This window comes from Anolis sagrei, chromosome 1 (genome assembly GCF_037176765.1).
Source record: "Anolis sagrei isolate rAnoSag1 chromosome 1, rAnoSag1.mat, whole genome shotgun sequence".
NCBI classification, from domain to species: domain Eukaryota; kingdom Metazoa; phylum Chordata; class Lepidosauria; order Squamata; family Dactyloidae; genus Anolis; species Anolis sagrei.
Window position 1 is genome coordinate 73,939,069 of NC_090021.1, and position 23,522 is coordinate 73,962,590.

Below are 23,522 nucleotides of genomic sequence, written 5' to 3' on the forward strand. Positions count from 1 at the left end.
GTGCATTTGAAAGCCTACCCTGTAGCAATAGAGACAGCAGAGAAATCATTCCTTGCTGCTACCATTGCATTTGTGAGGAACCATCCAGCTGAGCTGTTTTGAATAGTCAGAAGGCCTTTGAATAATTAAAACTTGTGTGCCAACTGTGCATGTTTCTTGAAAAGCCAGATCTGACAATGGTGGTACACACCTTAGTTACATCCCATCTGGATTACTGTAACACATTCTACATGGAGCTGCCTCTGAAGGGTGCTTGGAAACTTCAGCTGGTCCAAAGAGCTGGAGCCAGGTTGCTCACTGGGATAGGCTAGAGGGAGCAGACAACCCCCCTGTTGAAGCAGCTCCACTGGCTGCCAATCTGTTTCTGGGCACAATTCAAAGTGCTGGTGATTACTTTAAAGCCCTAGATGGTTCAGGTCGGGCCCTGAGATCTTTAGGAGAGGCCCTCCATCTCCAGCTTGGTTGATGGGAATGAGAGAGTGGGCCTTCTTGGTGGCTGGCCCACATCTCTGGAACTCCCTGCCCAGGCAAGGCAGAATGGCCCCCTCCCTGCTGCCCTCCTTTTTATTCAGGCAGTCTTTTAAAGATGGTTTTTAACTGGAATTGTTTTTAGTGTAAATAATATTTAATAATGTTTTAATATTTGTATATTGTATATTTTTAGTTGTATTGCAATATTTTTAATTGTGAGCTGCTTTGAGTCTCCGTATGGTGAAGGAAGGCAGGATATAAATAAACATAATAATCATATTTAATAATAATAAAAAGGAAAACACCAGAAATAACTGGCTGCCAATGCCCAGGATATCAATCAAACAAAGCACTTTCACCTTGCCTTTCAGAGTACTTTTGCACAATTAAAAATCCCTTCCTTCTTTATTTTTGAGTCGAAAAATTTGATAAATACACAGATAAGCATTGTATATGGCATTTTGGAAATGCTTTATTGAAAAAAAGGCAATTTGCCTAGAGCATTGGTAAACAGGCTGACAGATGAAACAGAGTCTGAAGCTCTGGTATGTACATCTGTCACTCACAACACAAAGCAAAGAAGACAAATTTGCACCACAACTAAAGGACCTATTATGTATATCTTCTTAAATATTGTTACAATCAAGCCTGTCTTTAATGTTTTGAATTTTAGTCCTTAAGGCTTTACATGTCTGTTCTTCAGATTCTTATAAGGAATCCTCTAAACTGTATAAAAATATAGGTTCATTTTTATATGTAGAAATGAACAAACAAGACTAATTCACAGTGACACTATCTAAGACAATGGTAAGATCAAACAATCAGGCCCAGAATATCAGCCAAGTTTACAAGGGTAGAACCTAGCCTTCAAACATATATTCTGAGAAGTTTATATGATTGCATTTTAAATTATGTTTCATGCAACGAACCTACTTATTTACCATACCTGCCTTCTTGAAGAATTTGTTGTGTTTATGTGTGAATGCACCTGTTGCTTTGAATCCCATCTTGAGAGAAAGCAGGATATACATTCAATCAATCAATTTTTTCCTTACTTTACAAATTGCACAGGATATTCAACAGTAACACAATTTTTTTTCATAGCGACTTGAGAAACTGCAAGACGCTTCTGGTGTGAAAGAATTGGCTGTATGCAAAGACGTTGCCCAGGGGATGTCCAGATGTTTTGATGTTTTATCATCCTTGTGGGAGGCTTCTCTCATGTTCCCGCATGGGAAGCTAGAGCTGACAGAGGGAGCTCATCCGCTCTCTCCCTAGATTCGAACTTCCAACCTGTCAGTCTTCAGTCCTGTTGGCACAAGGGTTTAACCCACTACGCCACCAGGGTACAAGTACAATTACATATGCAAGTATATACAATTATATAAACATATAATTACAGCATACCTCGATTTCCCATAAGCTGCAAAAATGATACATTCTGCTTCTTACCTTTAATAACTGAGGTTTGTTAAATCAATAATTCTAAAAATAACACAGGAAAATATGCTAGTCTAAATCCAAGAAAATCAAGCCAGGCATGCATACACACATCTGGACCAAGCATCAAATATTTTGGAAGTACAACTTGTATACTTTATTTTTGTAGTAGTATTTAGCTTTAAAATGTGAGCTATTTAAAGTTAATTTGTTCAAAATGAAATGTGTTTCAATATGTTTCTTCCCTGTAAAAAAAATTGCTTCATTACTGGCATAGCCTCAAAGACATATTTTGAAGCACATGTTCTTTCCCTACTGACAAAGACACTTTTGTCATGATGGTATGTTAAAATCTTAATAAGACCCAGCTGTTTCTGAAGCATGGAAACACTTTTTGGATTGTCTGAAATTAAGCAAGAGACACACTTATCTCAGGAAATACTTTTATGTGCATTAGCTCTCCCACTCTTTAAGAACAGTGAATGGAACATTACATAGAGACCATTCATACAACCAGACTTTTTGCAACGATTTCCCACTCCCACATTATTCTTTTTGGCTCCAACTGAACCAATACCCTGCCCATCGTTGTCTTAACAGTGCCAACCTTCCTTTCCTTGGTATGCTCACAACTGTATGTGTGGACCTTTCCTGTTCTCAGTATCTTTTCCTTAGTGAGACTAAAATGAATGACTAATAGCAAGGTATTTATCTCTTGTGACAGAAGCCTATACCTATCCAATTGATCTGAAAGAGATTTAGCCTATTTGTTTATTTCAGAAGTATGAGATTTAGAACTAAAACATTATCTCTGAATTGTAGAATAATTCTCATGCTGTAATCCTCTTCTCCAAAGAATCAAAAGTATTCTTCTGGGAAGCTCACAAATCAACATAAGAAACAAAGAAAAGTACCTTATGATCTATCACATGCAGTACTGTGAACTCACTGTCTGTGTTTTAGCCAGGATTCTTTCATAACTCAAATCCAAGTATTAATTGGGTCTCACTCTAAAGTGGTTGGGATCCATTCACATGATACAGTTCTAGCACTATGATTTTGCTTTAAATGTCTATGGAACCCTGGAATATGCAATTTAGGGGAGATATGTAGGATACGCAGCCAGAGAGCTGCAATAAATTTAGCCATGATGACTGCAGTGAAATTATAGTGTTACAACTGTGCAGTCTGCAAGGGACCTGTTGTGTTCAAGGGACTATGGTGTTAAGATAATACTGTATTTCTATTCATCTTAGGGATTAGGTATCCAGATGATAGTTCGTCTCTATATCTGGAAAATATATTTAGTTACAATGTCTATTGGAAGAGGGGTGTCTATGAGCAGTGTGGGTAGAAGCAAACAGAAGGGACTTTAGCAGATGGAATTGAAAGAGGTTCTTGTAGTAATGTCTTATCAAGTTGGGATAACTCCAGTTTTGGCGGACACCAACTGTTACTGGATATCCACTTAAATTTCAATGGTGGCTCAGGTCAGGATATATACACACTATTTATTATGGAAGTAATTAGGAGTGAACAAAAAATGAACAAATAGAATAATATTTAGTTATAATTTAAAAATGATTAACTAGCCAGACGAATAATTCTGGCAGTACATTTAGTACAGGTAATAAGGCCAACTTGGAAGGAAAAAGAGAAATTTCCAAGACTTTAGCAGTATTGAAAGACATGAAGGATATTGTTAAAGATGAGCAGAGTTGAAGATGAGCAGAAAAATACTGTGTGCTTGTGGGTGTGTTGCTTAGTCCACATGCACCATTTTACTAGGGACACTGAAAATACAAGAAACAACTCAACTACCAATGTATTCCTAGAATTGTGTGAATAGTCCTCTGGATCCCAGCTGTCCAAACTTTCTCCAATGTAAATACACACCACTGTTAAAAGGGAAAAGAAAGAAATCAATGGGAAAATTATGTGTGTATGTGCCTATGTAAGTTAACTACTGATTTATAATGACTCCATGAATTTCTAAGGGTTTTCTTAAACAAGGAATACACAAGAAGTGGTTTTGTCTGTTCCTTCCTCGGAAATATAATCTACAGCACCTGGAATGTATTCGTTGTCTTCCATCCAAATACTGACCAGGGTGACCCTGTTGAACTTCCATGATCAGATAAAATATGTTGCCTTTATGGTGGTTCAATGACAAATTACATTTTGTTGAAATACTTTTTGTTTTGAGTAATTTCTAACTTGAAATACAAAGAGTATTTTTAAATTGAAATATCATCCACTTACATTTTTTTCATTAATCATCTGGTCAAGAGGCTGGAATTTCCAAGAGAAATTATCTGATATTTGAAGTCAGCCTTATGGGTGTCAGATCAAGATAAATGTCTACATCTTAACCACCTCCATGTCCAGATATGTCAAAGTAATTTGAGGAGAGAAAACCCCAAGGTGACATGAATGACACATAAAAGTTGGATTCATGGTGAAAGATTTTTGACTTCATTAAAGTCCATGTGATTTAAACAAATAAAAATTAAACAAAACCTTGAAATTAATTAACATGGATTTCAACTAAGTCACTTTGAATCCTACTGTTGTCATCTTGGAGATCCATTAAACTTCCTTTCCCCAAATTACTTTGACAGATCAGAACATGGAGGTGGAAATGATATAAGGAATTTATCTGATATGTGCATTGATTTAACTAAAACTGTGTGTTTAACATATAACAACCCCCCCCCCCCCCGATTTTACATTAATGCACAAAAGAGGTCTACTGGCAAGTTATCTATCCTTTACAAACAGCAAACTCTTGGGATGCTATGGGGCAAAAGTTCAACCTAATTATGAAAAAATCTGGGTGGTGATGCTGTATCATACAGCACATGTGCATGTGCCAATAATCACATTTCAGATGCAAATGTCATCTAACATTTTTGAATTCAATACAAACATTTCTTCTGCAGGCAGCAGCCCCAAAAAACAAATGATTTACTTATGTGTATTTTATTTGCACTCCAATTTTGCCAACCTAGAATATACCCAAATACAATTTTATATAATCTTTGAATATACTTCTATTATATTTACAAAATAAATTTATTACAATATATATTAGAATTCATATTTTAATACGAGAATTAGAATATTATTCTTCTAGCAAAGAACCAATGGCATGGGTCTATGTTTCCACAACCATTTTAACATAAAAAAGCAAACTGGTACATAAGTCAAATAAAACATTAGCACCAACCTAAATGCCACAAAGTAATATAATATATAAGATTTTTAGTTCTCTTGAATTCTTGGTGCTAAGGATAGCATGGGAGTGGGGGGTGGGGCAAGAGTCCAAAACTCTGAGTCTGGATTTACACTGCTATATAATCCTGTTTCTGAAACCAGTTTATCTGCTTTGAATAAAATTATTTGAGTTTACACCGCCATATAATTCAGATCAAAGCAGATAATCTGGATTCAGAAACTGGATTATATGGTAGTATAGATGGGATCTGAAAAAATTACGCCTCCACGAGGTTTGTTTTTTTTAACCTACTCTAAAGATAAGGATTATGAATTAAATGTTTCAGACTCCTCAAAGTTGTGATTTTAAAATTTTTGGAAGAACAAGCTATACCAAGGATTCTGGGACAAACCAGTGGCTGGCTTATATTTCAAAAACATTTTTAAAAACCCAGCTGCTACCTAGGATCTTCCCCTTTCTTTGTGCAAAATGCAAAGGCAAAAACATCTTTTCCATTCCACCATGCATATAAGCCCATTGTTCTTTCATTTTTTGCTGCTGTCATCGCTGCATTAATCCACAATTAACTATTTCTAATTAGAATATCATTGGTAATAATAATTAAGTTGCATGTAGAGAATGCATGGGCAAACTTTGGCCCTCCAGGTGTTTTGGACTTCAACTCCGCCAAGTCCTAACAGCCCCAGACCCTTTCCTTTTCCTCCCTAGCCACTTAAAGCAGGCCTGAGGCTGATAGGAATTGTAGGAGTTGAAGCCCAAAACACCTGGAAGGCTGAAGTTTGCCCATGCCTGATCTAGACATATTGAAATTCCTGACATATTGAAATCCCATACCTGCCAAACATTCTGATTTGATAGAGGTAATCCTGATTAATCCTTTGTTATCCCACTTTTTAGCTGGTTTTAAAACTTTCTCCTCCTCTCACTTTCTCCTGTCATCTCCAGCTTTTCTCAGTTGCTACAGTATTTGCTCAAAATGCAATTGTAGTTCGTACTCAATTCACTCAGTAGATGGGAGCGGAAAAGAGTTCTGCTCTTCCCTCAAGGAAAAACGAATTGCTTCAGCCTTTCCTAGCTTATCTGTTCTTCCTTACTATAACTTTTGCAATTTTGACCACACTCTGATGTTGTTTGCCCATACGCATCTCCATTCTCATCTGTGAAATATCAAAGGGTATGAAATACAAGTATTTGACTTATACTGGCTACAACCCAATGTATGATGCAATATGGATGCATTCCAATATTCTCTTAGATATCATGGATCACACCTTTGCAACTTGCATAATACTTGGTCAAAACATTTGAAAGCAATATACATATTTTCAATTACATTTTCAACATTGCCCTGAAGTAGTTTCATATATATATATGCGCCTAACAAGTATCATGGATACAGTGGTTTTGAGTATCATCTTATGTTGATGAATCAACAGACCTCTAAGGTGAAACAGATGATTTGGTGAAAACATTAAAAGTTGTATTTCCAAATCAACATTTGAAATTTTTCTGATATTCAAATGTGTTGTGTGTCCTCACATTATTTCCAACTTAAGGCTAACATAAAGCAAACATATCACAGGGTTTTGTGGTAACATTTGCTCAGAAGCAGTTTGCCTTTGCCTTTCATTGAGTTTGAGTGAATGTGACTTTGCCAAACCCACCAAATGAGCAAGACAACTCTGATATTGTAAATAGGATATAGCAACTGGAGATATTTTTAAAACACACAGAGACAACTGCACTAATTAATAACTGAGAAATTTACTCTGAAATATTTGAATTCCAATTCCTTGACTATACATAAATATTTCATAAAGCTGATTAGGGAAAACAAGCAACGTGATAGGATAGCCATTTCCATTTCAGTAAATCCAAACCCCAAATATATTTTGTTATATTGCTCTGCTACAGAGGGAATCAGGAGAAAGCAAGTGTGATACAGGACTTTGTAAATGCATTGCTTTGATTCTGTTATTCCGCCCTATACCACTGGAGAGATTATACTGTTTAGCAGATATTGCACCACCTGACATCCACCAGTAAGTAGCAGCCTGTAATGAAAGGTCCAAGGCATGACATCTCCAGTCCATCCTCTGTTCAGATATCAGCCAGCAAGCCAATGCCTCAAATCAATAAATAGCTTCCTAAGAACTACAGAGAGACGTGCAGGAATACCTCAGCAAGCAAGAGTCCAAAAGTGACAAGCTAAAACCTGGAACCTCAATCCATGGCTGATACTGGATTGAGAAACTCCCTCCTGGGCACACAGAAGGCGCTGAACAGACTGCACTCTGGCATCACGAGATGCAGAGCTAACATTAAGAAATGGGGCTAGAAAGTGGAGTCCACAGCATGCGAGTATGGAGAAGAACAAACCACAGTCCACCTACTACAATCCAGTCTGAGCCCTGCCACATGCACAACGCAGGGCCTTCTCACAGTGATACCAGAGGCACTTGATGTGGTCAGCTTCTAGTCAAAAGACATTTAGCATAATGCAAAGTTTTTAACTTTGGTGTATACACACACACCATAACTGTGTTCTCAATTCACTTCTAATACAATAAATAAATAAATATTAAATCCTAATAAAATCTCAACATACACACACATCATAACTATATTCTCAATTCATTTCTAATACAATAAATATAAAATATCAAGAAAATCTCAATAAAACTAGCAAGCATGTACAGTGTACACAGTATACATTGTTGGTAAGAGATTCACATAGTAAAAACACTTCATAGCACTACCTTACTGTTGAATTGGGAGTCACAGAATAAAGTCATTGCTTAGGAAATGCATACACAAAACATATTTTTTATCTATGAGACTGATTTCCGGAACACTTTCAATCCATTTTCCATTACTTTTACTGGTTTCCTGTGCAGATAACTTTAGAGTATGTAGAAATCCGGGAATTCAGCTACAGAGACACAATGCCAAGTTGCAAAACTAGACTTCTATGAAAAGTGTTCTAGTACATCACTGTCTATGCAGATTTGCTTTTGATTTTCTTTGTCTTGCAACAGCTCCAAGAAAATGAAACAATATTGAAAATATCACATGTCTTATCATTTTGTCATATTTTCAAGAGTAATTCCCATTACTTACCAATTTTGTTTTTAATATACCTATTTGCCTATTGTATTTGTGTGCTTTGAAGTTGTTTTCTGATCTATGATGACCCTAAGGCAAGATTTGTTGAGAAAAAGGTTTTGCCTTTGCATTCCACTGAGGTTAAGAGAATGTAAGTTGCCCAAGGTAAAATCCAGTAGGTTTCCATGGCTGAAGATGGATTTGAATCAGTCTTCAGAGTCATAGTCAAACACTTAAGCCAAACACCAGCCTAGCTCTCCTATAATATTCTAAAATCCAATAACTTGCCAAATATGTGCCTTCTTCCTCTATTATAACACGTTACTTCTAATTATACGCCTGCTTAATTCATGTTGCAGACTATAATTTTGTAAATGGCAAAACAGCATCTTTATGTCAGGATGTGGCATCTGCATTTATGACCTACATTCTGAGCCCAAACAACAGCAGTGCCAGAAAGTCTCACCACCTAGAACTCTATGGTCAGTCTGAAAAGAGAAGGAGGATGAGATACCAAAATGGATTTCTCCTGTCCTCTCTATGATACATATTTTGGCAGGACTGGCAACCATTATGGTCCAAAAGGACCAACATTTGTATTGTTGGTTGTTGTAGGTTTTTTCGGGCTGTATGGCCATGGTCTAGAGGCATTTTCTCCTGACGTTTCGCCTGCATCTATGGCAAGCATCCTCAGAGGTAGTGAAAGCCTTCGACAATACATTCGTATTGTCCATTCTCAGCACTAAGCTCTAAAATAACCCCATAACTGGCCTCTAGGATTTCACATGATTTCTGTAAAAATGTAAGTTTACCAAGAGTTTTGACACTGACCAAATGTAAATGAAGGCTAAAGCCAAAACCAAGTTCTGAACAATTCAACCTATTGTTTCGTGATGCTTTGCAAACATTGCATTTACTTTGGCCCTTCCCGTAGTAAATGCCTGATTTGATGCTCTCCTATTTCATGTCCCTTTTGCCAACTGAGATACTTTCATAAATGAGGGTATGAAGACACTTCTATCCATTTGTTACTGAAGTACTAATTGTGCTGCAGAGAATATACTTAGCTGTGCAATCATTATGATGCCATCCACACACTGAATTGCCAACTACAGCTGGTAATTTTTACCACTGAACCATGAAACTGGCAAAGCTAAGGCTACTAGTTTAACTGCTACTTTTACCATTTCCAGACACCTATCATTTTGTCTCACCCAGTTTTAGCATGTTCAGCCCTGATATCAACAATTCACTCAATGCAGCTGTGAAAAATGTACCAGAAAATGCACACTCTGTATGAAGTCAGCTGTGCTACAGTTTTGAAAACTAGAATGGAGGGAAGTGACTCTGACTGTAGTTGACATGGTTTAGGGCAGTGTTTCTCAACCTGGGGGTTGGGACCCTTGGGAGGGGGAGTCATGAAGGGGTGAGAGGGGTCACTAAAGACCATCAGAAAACACAGTATTTTCTGTTGGTCATGAAAGTGTGGGAAGTTTGGCCCAATTCTATTGTTGGTGGGGTTCAGAATGCTCTTCAATTGTAGGGGAACTATAAATCCCAGCAACTACAACTCCCAAATGACAAAATCAACCACCCCAACCCCACTAGTGTTCAAATTTGGGCGTATTGGGTATTTGTGCCAAATTTTGTCCAGTGAATGAAAATATACCCTGCTTATCAGATATTTACATTATGATTTATAACAGTAGCAAAATTACAGTTATGAAGTAGCAACAAAAATAATTTTATAGCTGGGGGTCACCAGAGCATGAGGAACTGTATTAAGGGGTCGCGGCATTAGGAAGGTTGAGAACCACTGCTTTAGGCCATGGATCAACACTTCACAGATGCAGAATTAATAGAATTAGAAGCCTACTTCATTTGGTCTGCCTCCCCTTTGGCAACGCATCCTACACCCAATGATGCTTTGGATCTTCTCCCTTGCCTTATTATTCAATGTATTCCTCCTTATATTCTTTTTCTTCTCCTTAACCTTGTCTTTGTGACTCTAATCTACTTTTTGAAAGGGGATTCCTGCTATAAGCTTTTCATCAACACTGATGTTTCATGCAATGATGCTGGCAACTGTGTAGAGTTCATGGCTACATGGGAGGGGTACCATTTTCTGAAAGCATTGAAAGAACAAGTAATACCAAAGAACCGCTAAAGTGCTCAAGTAGAGACAAAATTAATCTACTCTCATTTCATTTTCATCTTTCAGCTCAAGCCTAGCTTAATGTTACGATTATAATGGCTTAATGGTCTCACTTAAACAAATATCCTCCCATTTCAAACTGACCTTTTGCTTATTACAGTATTTATTTAGTTGCCCTATTTATACCCCACCTTTCTCTACCCTGAAGGGGACTCAAGGAAGTTTGCATTTCGGCAATTAACATCTCTTTGGCTTCATTGTTCCACTTCCTCCCCATTTCTCCAAAGACATACTTTCAAACTTTTCTAGAGCAGACTGGGAGGCTCTTTGGTGGTTCCAAACTAAAATTTAAGTGAAAGAACACAGATGTAGTAGAGAAAACAACTGATTAGTTTCTATAAAAATTATTTTCCTTCTAGGGTGATTGCATCTCTTAAAAACCTTGGGGGGACGGGACTAGATTAAACTAAATACTCTGTATTGGCATTCCAAAGCCATCAAATAACCAAAGGCAGGCATAATAATACACACGAAGCATCCCCAAAGGGTCACAGTGGTAGATATGCTGTTAATAATGTTCAACAGATTGTTTAAAGAATCAGATCATATTTAGTTATGAAATCCACAAGTTTACTGTGCCCCTATGTCTACACCAGGAATGGGCAAACTTAAGCTTGAGTGGATGAGGGGGGAAAGGAAAGGGCCTGAGGCTCTTAGAAATGGTGAGAGTTGAAGTCCAAAACACCCAGAGGGCCCACGTTTGCCCATTCTTGGTCTACATCATAATAGTTCTACTATTGCTCTTTTCCTGGCAGTAAACAAATGGGACGGGGCGGGGGGGGGGGGGGGAGGCAGAAAGGGCAAAGCCTTCAAGGGCCGGCTCTGGCCCTGCTCTATAACTGATGCAGTTTCGGTGGTTGAACTAATTAAATTCAAGGCATGTCTGGGGGCACTGAATATTTTTGATCCACCAGAGCTATTGAATGATTGAACCTCAGGGGAGGGAGGGAGAGATCAGCAACATGAAAGGCTTATTAAAAATATTTAACTTCCCACCGAGTCCATCAATTGACTGCTCTCTGAAGGCCCGATAAATCACTCTATGGAAACAATGTGTCAAATCAAAACTCCCTGGTTAAACAATTACAAACAACAACAACAAAAGGACTGGTACATAGTTCCAGCTTTTGCTTCCTCCTGCAAATTAAACAGGCCTCAACTCTCAATTGTCAGCATTGTGTTGAGCAGAAGAGCCAGAGGCAGGCTTTGCCCATCAGCTGGGAAAGGCCAATAATACTGAAAACGGGGGAGGGGAGGGGAGATTGTTGCCCTAGCATCAAACTTAAGTTCCATGGAATTCCTGGTGGTTGAGACACATGTTCCTAAACTGGAAGTGGATCCAGGCTGGATCTACACTGCTTATCCCAGATTCTCTGGCAGTGTAGACCAGGCATGGCAAACTTCAGTCCTCCAGGTAGACTTCAACTCTCACAATTCCCAACAGCCATGAAAGGCCAAAGTTTGCCCCTGCCTGGTGTAGACTCCTATAATCGAGTTCAAAGCAGATAATCTGGGATCAGATCTTGGGATATACAGCAGAGTAGAAAGGGCACCAGACGGAATGGAGAGAGGAAGAACCAGAAGCAGGCCCCTAGCTGTTCACTTTGCCATCGAAGACCTATCAATGAAAGGGAGATCATCACAGGAAAAAATGCCTAAAATAGATGTCAGTGGGTCCAAGTCTCCAATGCAGAATGAATGCCATTGAGCACTATTTAAACTGCCACATCTTGGTGCCATGGATTCCTAGGAATGGTAGCTTTGGGCTGCCCTTTCGGGCTAAAGTTCAAGGCTAAATGTGTTGTTGAAGGCTTTCATGGTTGGAATCAATGGATTACTGTGAGTTTTCCAAACTGTATGGCCATGTTCCAGAAGCATTTTCTTCCGACGTTTTACCCACATCTATGACAGGCATCCTCAGAGGTTGAAGAGTCTGTTGGAAATTAGGCAAGTGAGATTTATATATCTGTGGAATTTCCAGGGTGAGAGAAAGAACCCTTGTCAGCTTGAGCCAAGTGTGAAGGTTGCAATTAGTCACCTTGATTAGCATTTAATTGCCCTGCAGCTTCAAAGCCTGGCTGGTTGCTGCCTGGGGGAATCTTTTGATGGGAGATGTTAGCTGTCCCTGATTGATTCTTGTCTGGAATTCCCCTGCTTTTTAAGTTTTGCTCTTTATTTAGTGTTAAGATTTTAGATTTTTTTTAAAAATGTTGGTAGCCAGATTTAACAACCACCATGTCAGACAGCACAGAGAAGCCATTGAAATCCACAATTTCAACAGAAAGGAGGAAACCATGAAAATGAATAAAATCTGGCTACCAGCATTAAAAAGCTCTATCATCAGGACAGTAAATAAAGAGAAACACTCTGAAAATAGGGGAATTCCAAATATGAAACAATCAGGGCCAGCTAACACCTCCCAACAAAGGATTCCCCAAGGCAGGAAGCAGCCAGGCCTTGAAGCTGCAAGGCTTTGCAATGCTAATCAAGGTGATTAATTGCAACATTCACACTTGCCTCCAACAGACAATAGTTCTTTCTCCCACCCTGGACCTTCCACAGAGATATCAACCTCCCTTGTCTAGTTTCTAACAGACCTCTGAGGATGCCTGCCATAGATGTGAGTGAAACATCAGGAGAGAATGCTTCTGGAACACAGCCATACAGCCTGGAAAACTCACAGCCAGGTTAACCCCCCCCCCCCCCCCGAAATTTTTTCAGGTTAAAAAAACCCTGGTTTACTCATGAATTTTAAATGGTTAACCAAATCCCCATGCTAAATCTATGAGAACCAAACATTAAATTGATTTACTTAACCTATCTATATAAATACAAAAATGTAATGTTTGTTTGTTGGATTAACATAACTCAAAAACCACTGGACGAATTGACACAAAATTTGGACACAGGACACCTATCAGGCCAACAAGTGACCATCACCCATGAAAACACTGAAAAACACAGCAGAAGAGACTTTAAAAGCCAAAAAACAAAAATGCATTACAATGCATGTGCATAGCTAAATAAATACGCATATACACAAATATATATACACACACAAAACACATATGTACAGACTGGGCCACAGCAACACGTGGCAGGGGATTGCTAGCATATAAATAAAAATGTAATGTTTGTTTGTGGGATTAATATAACTCAAAAACCACTGAACGAATTGACACCAAATTTGGACACAACACACCTATCAGGCCAACAAGTAACCATCACTCATAAAAACACTGAAAAACACAGCTGGAGAGACTTTAAAAGTCAAAAAACCAAAAAACATGACAATGCATGCGCAAAACCACATATAAACAAGCAAACACACAGATATACACAAATATATGCACACAAACCGGGCCATAGCAACTCAGCTTTTGCACTAGTATAAAATATAGAATGAATTTAAATGATTTTGTGTTATGGAACTACTCATGATTCCCTATTTAAAAAAAATCAACCCTACCCCCAAACTTTTTTTCTGGCTATGGCACTGCTCACAGCAACCCATTAAATAGGCTAAAGTTTTGATCAAACTTCCAACTCCCAGGATCCCAGAGCATCAAGCCAAGGGAGGGAGGGAAACAGCCAAAGGATCTACCGGTATTCCATCGGCATTGTAGATTCAAGGGTCAGCTAGACTGAAAGCAGTTTGCCTTCAGCTCTTGAGCAGCCAGGGCTCAGGACTATGGCATCCGGAGAGTTAGTTTTTAGCCTTCTCTGCCAAAGGGTGCAGGAGAGGCTCAAGACCCTATATCCCTCTCGGCTTTGCGATGGCTTTTCGTGGTTCCAAAAGGCGAGGAAAGAGGCAAGGAAAGCAGGAGATGCCCGGCCCTCCTCCTCTTCCTCCCGTCCCCCAAGGCTGCCCTGAAGCGCTCACCAGGATGCCCATCACGTCCGTCCAGATCCTGGAGAAGCTCTCGGGCAGTGGGCCGCCCTCCTTTGCCGCTGCCTCCTGCCCCTCCGCCTGAGCCTCGGCACCTTCGGCGGCGGCAGAGGCTTGATCCTTCTCCTCTTCTTCCTCCTCCTCCTCCTTCTCGTTGTCCTGCTGCTGCTCCTGCTCCATAGCGGCCTCCCAGGATTCGGGGTCTCTCTGGACAGGCAGACCCCGGCGCCTCAGGTTTCTCGCCAGCCAGTCCTTCTCCGCAGCTGCACCACCATGCCGGGCGGCTCTCCGTCGGAAGCTTGCCCTTCCCTGCCTCCTTTCCCTCTCTTCCCTGCTCACAGCTCGCCCCAGTGGCTTCCTATTCCCCGCCTGCCTGCCTGCCTGCCTGCCTTCCCTCCACAAACAAACTTTGCCTCGCTCCCTGCTGCGAGCAACAGGCTGGCCAAGCCAAACGGAGGGCGCGGCCACGCCTCCCCTCCGGCGGGGGTGCCGCTTTCCTTTGAGGGGGGAAATTAAAAAAAAGAGGAGGCGGGCTTTCAAAGTTTCCCCCTCTCTCCCCACGAGTGGGACACAACAACTCCGCCTCTTCGGAGGCCGGCTCAGGCTCCGTGGGTCAAGTTTGGAGCAACCCGCTTTCTCTCCCCTCCCTCCTCCCTCCTCCCCGCAATGGGTTCGTCCGCCTCTACAGGACGGTCTTTCCCCCTCTGCCTGAGGGGAAAGGGTTCGGCAACAAAAGGGGCTCCGAGGGTGGCGTCGGACACGCTCCCAAGAGGCTCCCTCCAAGTGAACTCCTCTCCACACTACAGCATGGATGCGGCTTGAGGCCACTTTCACAGCCAGGGCTCTCAACCAGATGGAGTCATTGGCGTTGTGGCTTCACAAGGGCTTTAGCTCTCTCCGCCAAAGAGTGATGGTGCCTCGCCTCAGGAATCCATAGCAATTAAAGGAGTCAAAGGGCATCCATTCAACAGTGGAGAGCAGGCCTGGGCAAGCTTGGGCCCTCCAAGTGTTTGGGACTTCAACTCCCACCATTCCTCACAGCCTCAGGCCCCTTCCTTTCCCCCCTCAGCCGCTTAAGGGGCCTGAGGCTGTGAGGAATGGTGGGAGTTGTAGTTCCAAACACCTGGAGGGCCCAAGTTTGCCCACACCTGGAGTAGAGGAATGACATGTTGAAACCAGCACCCGCCCAGCCTCTCACAAGAGAGTTCAGGAATGCCGCACCTTCTTTCCAGGAACCAGCAACTAAGGTTTGCCTACCAGGTCCCTTAGATATGCAGATGATACCACTTTGATGGGCGAAAGCAGCTGAGGAGCCTTCTAACCAAGGTGAAAGAAGAAAGTGCAAAAGCTGGGTTGCAGTTAAACATAAAAAAACCAAGATTATGGCAACCAGACTGATTGATGCTTTACCACCCTTTGGAAGGCTTCTCTTATTTTCCTGCATGAGAAGCTGGAGCTGACAAACGGGAGCTTACCCCACTCCCTAGATTTGAACAGCCAACTTTTCAGTCAGCAGTCCTGCCAGCACAAGGGTTTAACTCATTGTGCCACTGGGGGCTCCACCACTTTGATAGCTGAAAGCCTGGAGGCACTGAGGAGCCTTCTAACCAAGGTGAAAGAAGAAAGTGCAAAAGCTGGGTTGCAGTTAAAAATGTAAAAACCCAAAGCATTATGGCAATGAGACTGATTAATAACTGGCAAATAGAGGGAGAGAATGTGGAGGCAGTGACAGCCTTTGTGTTTCTAGGTGCAAAGATTGCTACAGACACAGACTGTAGCTAGGAAATCAGAAGATGTTTACTTCTTGGGAGGAGAGCAATGACCAATTTCAATAAAATAGTGAAGAGTACAGACATCACACTAGCAATGAAGATCTGCATATTTAAAGCAATGGTATTCCCGTAGTAACCTATGGATACGGAGCTGGACCATAAGGAAGGCTGAGCAAAGGAAGATAAACACTTTGGAACAGCAGTGTTGGAGGAAAACACTGAGAGTACTTTGGACCGCAAGAAGATCCAATCAGTCCATCCTCCAGGAAATAAAGCCCGACTGCTCACAGGAGGGAAGGATATTAGAGGCAAAGATGAAGTCACATCAAGACAGAAAAGCTTGGAGAAGATGATGATGCTGGGGAAAATGGAAGGATAAAGAAGAGGGTCCAACCAAGGGCAAGATGGATGGATGGTATCTTTGAAATGACTGGCTTGACTTTGAAGGAACTGGGGGTGGCCATGGCCGACAGGGAGCTCTGGTGTAGGCTGATCCATGAGGTCACGAAGAGTCGGAAGTGACTGAACAAATAAACAACACCAGGTCCCCAGGCCTCTGTTGACAGAGACTCTGGAAAACTAGGCCAGTGCCTCTAAACTTCTGTCTGCAGCCACTGTGTGAGACTGTCTCTCACATTCCTGACTTGGGTCAATGTAAAGGAGGACCAGCCCCCTGTAGCCCTGTTTCAGTCCAGAGCTTGGTCTTCTCCTCTCACTATCAGTCTCTTTTTTTTCTTCCAAACTAGGAATCTCAGGATTTCATAGCATTGAGCCTTGACAATTTTCTCTTAGAAATAGTGAATATTGCTTTTCGAACAAGAAAAAAAATGTTATGTACAGTAGAGCACAGCTTATTTATTTATTTTTTATTTCCTGATTTCCTGTATTTGTATACCGCCTTTCTCAGCCTTTTGGTGACTCAAGGCAGTATATCCAACAAAAACAGGCTGGCAGAATGCTGGATAAGTGAAAATGTTGGATAATCAGGAGGGATTAATGACAAGGCTATTAAATGCCAAATTACGTTATGATTTTACAAATTAAGCACCAAAATATCATGTTTTACAACAAATAGACAGAAAAAGCAGTTCAATACACGGTAACATTATGTAGTCATTACTGTATTTACGAATTTAGCACCAAAACATCGCAATGTATTGAAACAGCTGTGGATCTGGCCAGGAGGCAGGCTGCGTTGGATAATACAGAATGATGGATGTGTAAAGATTGGATAAGCGAGACTCTACTGTACTTGCCAATTCCAAAACAAATGTCCCAGATTAGGGGCAGGGAAAGGTCCATGGTGGCACAGTGGGTTAAACTGCTAAGCTGCTGAACTTGCTGACCAGAAGGTTGGGGGTTGAAATCTGTGGGACATGGTGAGCTCCCATTTTTAGCCTCAGCTTCTACCAACCTAGCAGTCTGAAAACATGCAAAGGTGAGTAGATCAATAGGTACCACTTCTGCAGGAAGGTAATGGTGCTCCATGCAGTCATGCCAGCAACATGATCTAGGAGAGTGTATAGACAATGTCAGCTCTTTGGCTTAGAAATGGAGATGAGCACCACCCCCTGGAGTCGGACTCGACTAGACTTCATGCCAAGGGAAAACCTTTACTGTTATCTAGGGAATGGTGACTGCAACTCTCATCAGCTCTGACCAGCAAACCTAGATTATGGGAGCAATCCTCTAACAGAGAGTTTCTCAAACTCCACTCCTCCAGATGTTTTGAACTTCAGCTTCCACAATTCCTGATAGCTGGTAAACTGGCTGGGATTTCTGGAAGCTGAAGTCCAAAATACCCAGAGGAGCAGAGCTTGAGAAACACTGCTAGCATCTCATTGGCCACCTCCGCTCTTGCCATTCCACATTCAAGGAGTAAACAGCATCCAAATAGCTTGTGGCAAGGTTGGGAGTTAATCTCATCTGCCATCTTGTAAATAACAAAGAGGGCAGTCAGCTGCAAGAGCCTCATATTTCCAAAGGAAAATACAAGCAGCTCTGCATTTCATTGTGTTTTTCACATTGGCATCCTCAAGGAGTCCAAGAAAATGTACACAGGATTTTAAAGACTGACCCAATCTAACCCGTCACAAGGACAGTGGTGGCTGGCTACGCCCAAGTTGAATTGTTTGCAAAGACAAGGGCTGTAAACAAACCAGACGACAAATGTTCAGAAAGAGGGGAAAAGGATGCTATTGTTTAATGTAGCTTCTTTGCCTAGTAATATGCCTCCAGGAATGGCACAAGTCATGCAAACTCTTTGTGTAGTCCAGTTCTAACCACACATATTTATATCTAAGGACACAGCTTAATGAAATACCAGTACTTTATTCATTAGAATTGCTTTGTAGAAAAATAAAGGGAATGACTAACTATGCACATTTTAAAAGTGTTTATGGAGGCAACTTTCCTTCTGGAAATCAATTCTCTCATAGTGGTTTGGAAATATGGTAAATTGCTGTTCCAATTAGACAAGATTATGTTGCATTTACGGATGAGAGATTTTAGTTGTCACAGATTGGAAATAACTTGCTACTAATAAGGTGGTCCCTGGTGACACATCAGGTTAAACCACTGAGCTGCTGAACCTACTAACTGAAAGGTTGGCAGTTCAAATCCAGGGAGTGGGGTGAGCTCCTGCTGTTAGCCCTAGCTTCTGCCAACCTAGCAATTTGAAAACATGCAAATGTAAGTAGATCAATAGATACCACTCCGACGGGAAGGTAACAACACTCCATGCAGTCATGCCAGCCACATGACCTTGGAGGTGTCTATGGACAATGCCAGCTCTTCAGCTTAGAAATGGAGAGGAGCACCACCACCCAGAGTTGGACATGACTGGACTTAATGCCAGGGGGGAAACTTTACCTTTACCTAATAGCAAAAATCTTTTCTATTTCCTTGTTGGATAACAATGGTTTGATTAAATTGCATTATGACTGCATATGGGATAGCATCACTCCTTTTGTAGTATAAATTACAAGATTATGACCTCACAGATGAAGTAACATCACACCACTGAAATGCTGGGTTGTGCTGTGTCTTGTACTCTGCAATGCTCAGGACAAAGGAGATCAGCAGAGAAGGTATTTTGTACCATGGTGTGGTATTCTCATTTTTAAGTAACAAAAATATCAGTTGTGGTTATTTTTTAGAAATCTGAATAATTTAGGGCCTTTGAAAGATTGTAGCAATAATGATATCTAATTATTGTTTTGTGAATAGGATGGCTGTGCTAAGTAACTATAGCAGACTACTTTTTAAATAATGCCCCAAGCTCCGGAAAGGTGTGATCCCCACTTCCAGTTTCAAATGCCACCTGAGTCAGCTCTTGACCTCTGGATGTTTACAGTAAGAGCTACATTTGCATTTCAATTAAAATAGCCACCAGTGGGTGTTAGCTCTAACCAAACAAAGTAATTTCACCAGGAAGTTTGTACTTTCAAAAGCTGTTGTAACAAATACATAGGGAAGTCCACAAGTCAGTATATACAGGAACAATGCACAGGATCAAATGTTGTCTTTTCTAAATCTCTGCCTAGCCAAGGATTATAGCTCTTTTTCATACTGGTTGGTCTGTTACAGGAGGCCACTCACAGATATTTTGAAAACAAGATGCTATTTGTACACCAAAATGTAGCTCCAAATAATACCTTCCTTGAAAAATTTCAGGCTCTATAGCAGCCATGAAGCACAAGAATGCAACAAAACAATAATATGCAACCACCATAACAAGTACTGCCCAGAACTTCTTTCAGGATCAGTTGTGCAAGCTAATGACAAGTCACCAAAAGGTGCAAAATATAACATGTTAGTGTTTGAAGCTTCACAGTTTTCTTTGTCATTCAAAAACGCATACAGAGTAATGATGTTGTGATTGGAAGTATATGTTGACAAAAGTGGTATATGACCTCACCACCATAAGCTTAGTGGGAACAAGGAATCAGAGCAGGGAATAATATTTGGCTTCTTAATTTGAAGTTACAAAGCACCCACATTCCCCAACAATAAGTGCATGAATAATATTAGTCTTTCAGGATAGCTGCTGTATTCTCAGGTATGGGAATACATTTAGACAACAATGTTGGAAGCATCAAACCATCACAAATGAGAGAGACTGTGAATATAACCCTGTCACTTTATTTCCACTATATGCTATTTTGCCATCTTTGCTTAATACAAAAGCAACTGGGCCTGAAAGCTATTTTGCACCTTTTGATTTACCCAATGAACATAGCACCACAGGATCTCCAACACACAGAAGCCATGGGACACAACACATAGGCGCTCATCTTGCAGATCTGTAAAACAAGCAGTGAAGAAACGAAATACAAGGAAAGGGGTCATCCAAATTCAGCTGCTTTGTGAGGTAGTTTCGAGCCCAGACCTGTTTGAGTATGCTTAGCAGGAAAAGCCTTCTTGCCTTCTGGCAACTTCCAGGCTGACATAGATGTAATGCACTTCTCTAAAGTCAGGGCAATCAGGATACTTATACAGAGAGCAGAACTATGATGTGGGCAATATTTCAGAATAGAGCAATGGCAAGCCACCTCTGAGTGTTCCTTGCCCAAGAACAAAATTAATAGGGGTGCCATATGTGAAGGCACACATATGCACAATGCTAGCCACAGTTGACAGAAAAAAGCGGGGGGGGGGGGGGGGGGAGATTTCACTGGTTGTTTTGGAGAAAGTAGGATGTGGGTGATTACTGCAATGATTACTCCTTTGGTTTCAATTATCTGCATTTTAACTGGAGTCCAGAGTCAGTGTAGTAGTGGGGTCTGAGTATAGGACCAGGACTTTCAGTTAGAATAAGTGATGGGCAAGAAGTGCTGATTTCTACCTATCAAAATTCCAGGGTGCATGTGAGAAGTGAATATCAATTGCTGATGCTTATTTATAGTATTCTGCTTTAAGCAAAAGGTCTGAATGATTATGCCTAGATAGGAATAGGTCTGTTCTCTGCTGCTCCTGAGATTAAGAGTATTGTACATCTACACTGCAGAATTAATGCAGTTTGATACCACTTTATTGCTATGACTCAATATTATGAAATCATGGAAGTAGTAGTTTTACATGATTTCTAGTTTTCTTTGCCAAGCTGTGCTGGTACCTCACCAAACTACAGACATCAGGATTCCATAGCACTCAGCCATGGTAGTTTAAGTGGTGCCAAATTGCATTAATTCTATATCATGGAAACACCTTAGGACACAACATAATGGATTCAAACTACAGGAAAAGAGATTGCACCTAAACATTAGGAAGAACTTCCTGGTGGAAAGAGCTGTGTTCAGCAGTGGAATATGCTGCCTTGGATCATGGTGGAGTTTTCTTCCTAGGGGGTTTTAAGCAGAGGTTGGATGGCCATCTGTCACGATTATTTTGACTATGTTCTCTTGCATGGCAAGGGGTTGGATTGGACTGGATGGCCCTGGCCTTTTTCCAAAATACAAGGCTTTCCTCACAATCAGGACTATAAATCACTGCTTATACAATCTTCTTCATTTTGCAAAATGTGATCAAGTAAACTACTACCAGTTGACTTGCTTACCTCCTCTGATGCCTAGATGAAGGGATTGGGAGGTTGTCCTCATTATAAAACTATCATGTGGTTGTTTTCACTGATATCTATAGCCTAAAAGATTGTCTTTACAGGTTGGAGGATTCTGGAAATTATAATCCAGAAAGCAACCTTCTCAACTTCTGTTTAATCCCAATGAGAGCGGGCTTTTTTTCCAGGCACAATACTTGGCTATATTTTCCACCACTGAGATATTTGTTCCATGTGCTCTGACTGTATCAATTTGGCAGAGACAATCTTGATCAGTCTTCTCTCTCTTATCAGTTGTTTTGAAAATGGTCCACCTTCTCTCTCATTTTCATTCCTCCCCATCTGTCTCCAGCATATTTCTATTACTGTAAACTTTTTTTCTCATATCATGCAGCAACTTGAGAAACTGCAAGTTGCTTCTGGTGTGAGAGAATTGGCCATCTGCAAGGATGCTGCCCAGGGGATGCCCAGATGTTTTGATGTTTTGCCATCCTTGTGGGAGGCTTCTCTCATGTCCCCACATGGAGCTGGAGCTGACAGAGGGAGCTCATCTGCGCTCTCCCTGGACTCAAACCTCTGATCTGTCGGTCTTCAGTTCTGCTGGCACAGGGGTTTAATCCATTGCACCACCGGGGTCTCCCGGGGAGTACTGAAAACTGAGTTCAATGTAAAAAAAGTATTTTGCATTTTATTAACTCGGTGGGGTAAAGATGAAAGGTCAGCCTCCAACTCTTCCCAACAGGCTCAGGCAAAAGCAAATAGCTCTTTTAATTTGTGTTTCCTTCATTAAGAATTGTGCCATCTGAACAACACTTTATGTTGTTTGAGCCCACTGTTCTCTTGTCATATTGTATCTTTCTTATATGGTACAACGTGCTGTAAACTATTATATAATTAAAAAGAGGAATAATGTGTTCCTCATTCAGTGGTATAACTGCATTTTGATACAAACACACACATATCCTTTCTGCTTCAGAAGTAACAGTGTTTGCCTCGTACCAAAACTGCCGCTGAATTCGATACTCAGAACCCCTAAGTATATAGATACAAAGTACATCACTTGTATTAATGCATTTGTAAAAAGTGAAGGTGTGCCAGAAATGAATAGAAGAAAAATGTTGTCATCCCAAAGAATCTAAACATAGATTCCTGTGACTGTATACATCTTTTCTGACTCATAAGGGAAAAGGGAAGGCTCATATCCTTTTGTCCTGCATATGGATGTTTTCAACAATAGGCGCATGTCCTGTGCAGTTCTGAGAATACATTACTAATGCAGAGCCAGCATTTAAATGCCTGTCCCAGTATCATACAGTGCCATTCCCAATCAGAAACCCACATCAAGGAAATTAGTCACAATCTTAAAATAGTAATTATGTTTCTTATCACCCCATCTTCCCAAGTGTCAGGTTCTATTTATAGCTTCATTTCTCATCTTCAGAGCCCTGCTATTTTACTTAAAAACAATTTTGTCAACTATTTCACAATCTGAATATAAAACAGTGTTTTCTACTGGCAAAGAACATCACTTCATATATCTTGAATCCAGTCTTCATGACTAATTCCCAACAAAGTATGTCTTCCAGCAAAAGATTAATCTTAACATACATACACATCAGAAGCCTGTCTTACTGAGGAATTTGGGACATGTCTAATATTACTCATATTTTAGTTTAATTGTAAGATGAGGAGGAAAAAATGGGGGAAGGGAAATAAGGTAGGAAAGGTGACAGGTGCTTATTAATTTAGGCATGTTCTAATATTGTCTTCTAATAAAAAACCATTATGCACTTTATAATAAATTGTACTTTTCTAATTTGCTTTAGTGATGCAGA

At 40.6% G+C, this 23,522-nt stretch overlaps 1 protein-coding gene across 4 annotated transcripts in view; it reads right to left on the minus strand.

The window, feature by feature from the left end:
• The window catches only part of SASH1 (SAM and SH3 domain containing 1), a 655,322-nt gene that overhangs the window by 144,738 nt on the left and 487,062 nt on the right, over nucleotides 1–23,522 (minus strand). The window contains exon 1 of one of the 4 annotated variants that reach the window (XM_067466124.1): nucleotides 14,353–14,857. The exons of the other annotated variants lie outside the window; for them this stretch is intronic. Coding sequence (XP_067322225.1) covers nucleotides 14,353–14,538 — 186 coding nt within the window. The 5' untranslated portion in view covers nucleotides 14,539–14,857. Of the gene's footprint in view, nucleotides 1–14,352; nucleotides 14,858–23,522 lie in introns of those variants that run through there. 4 annotated transcript variants of the gene reach the window in all.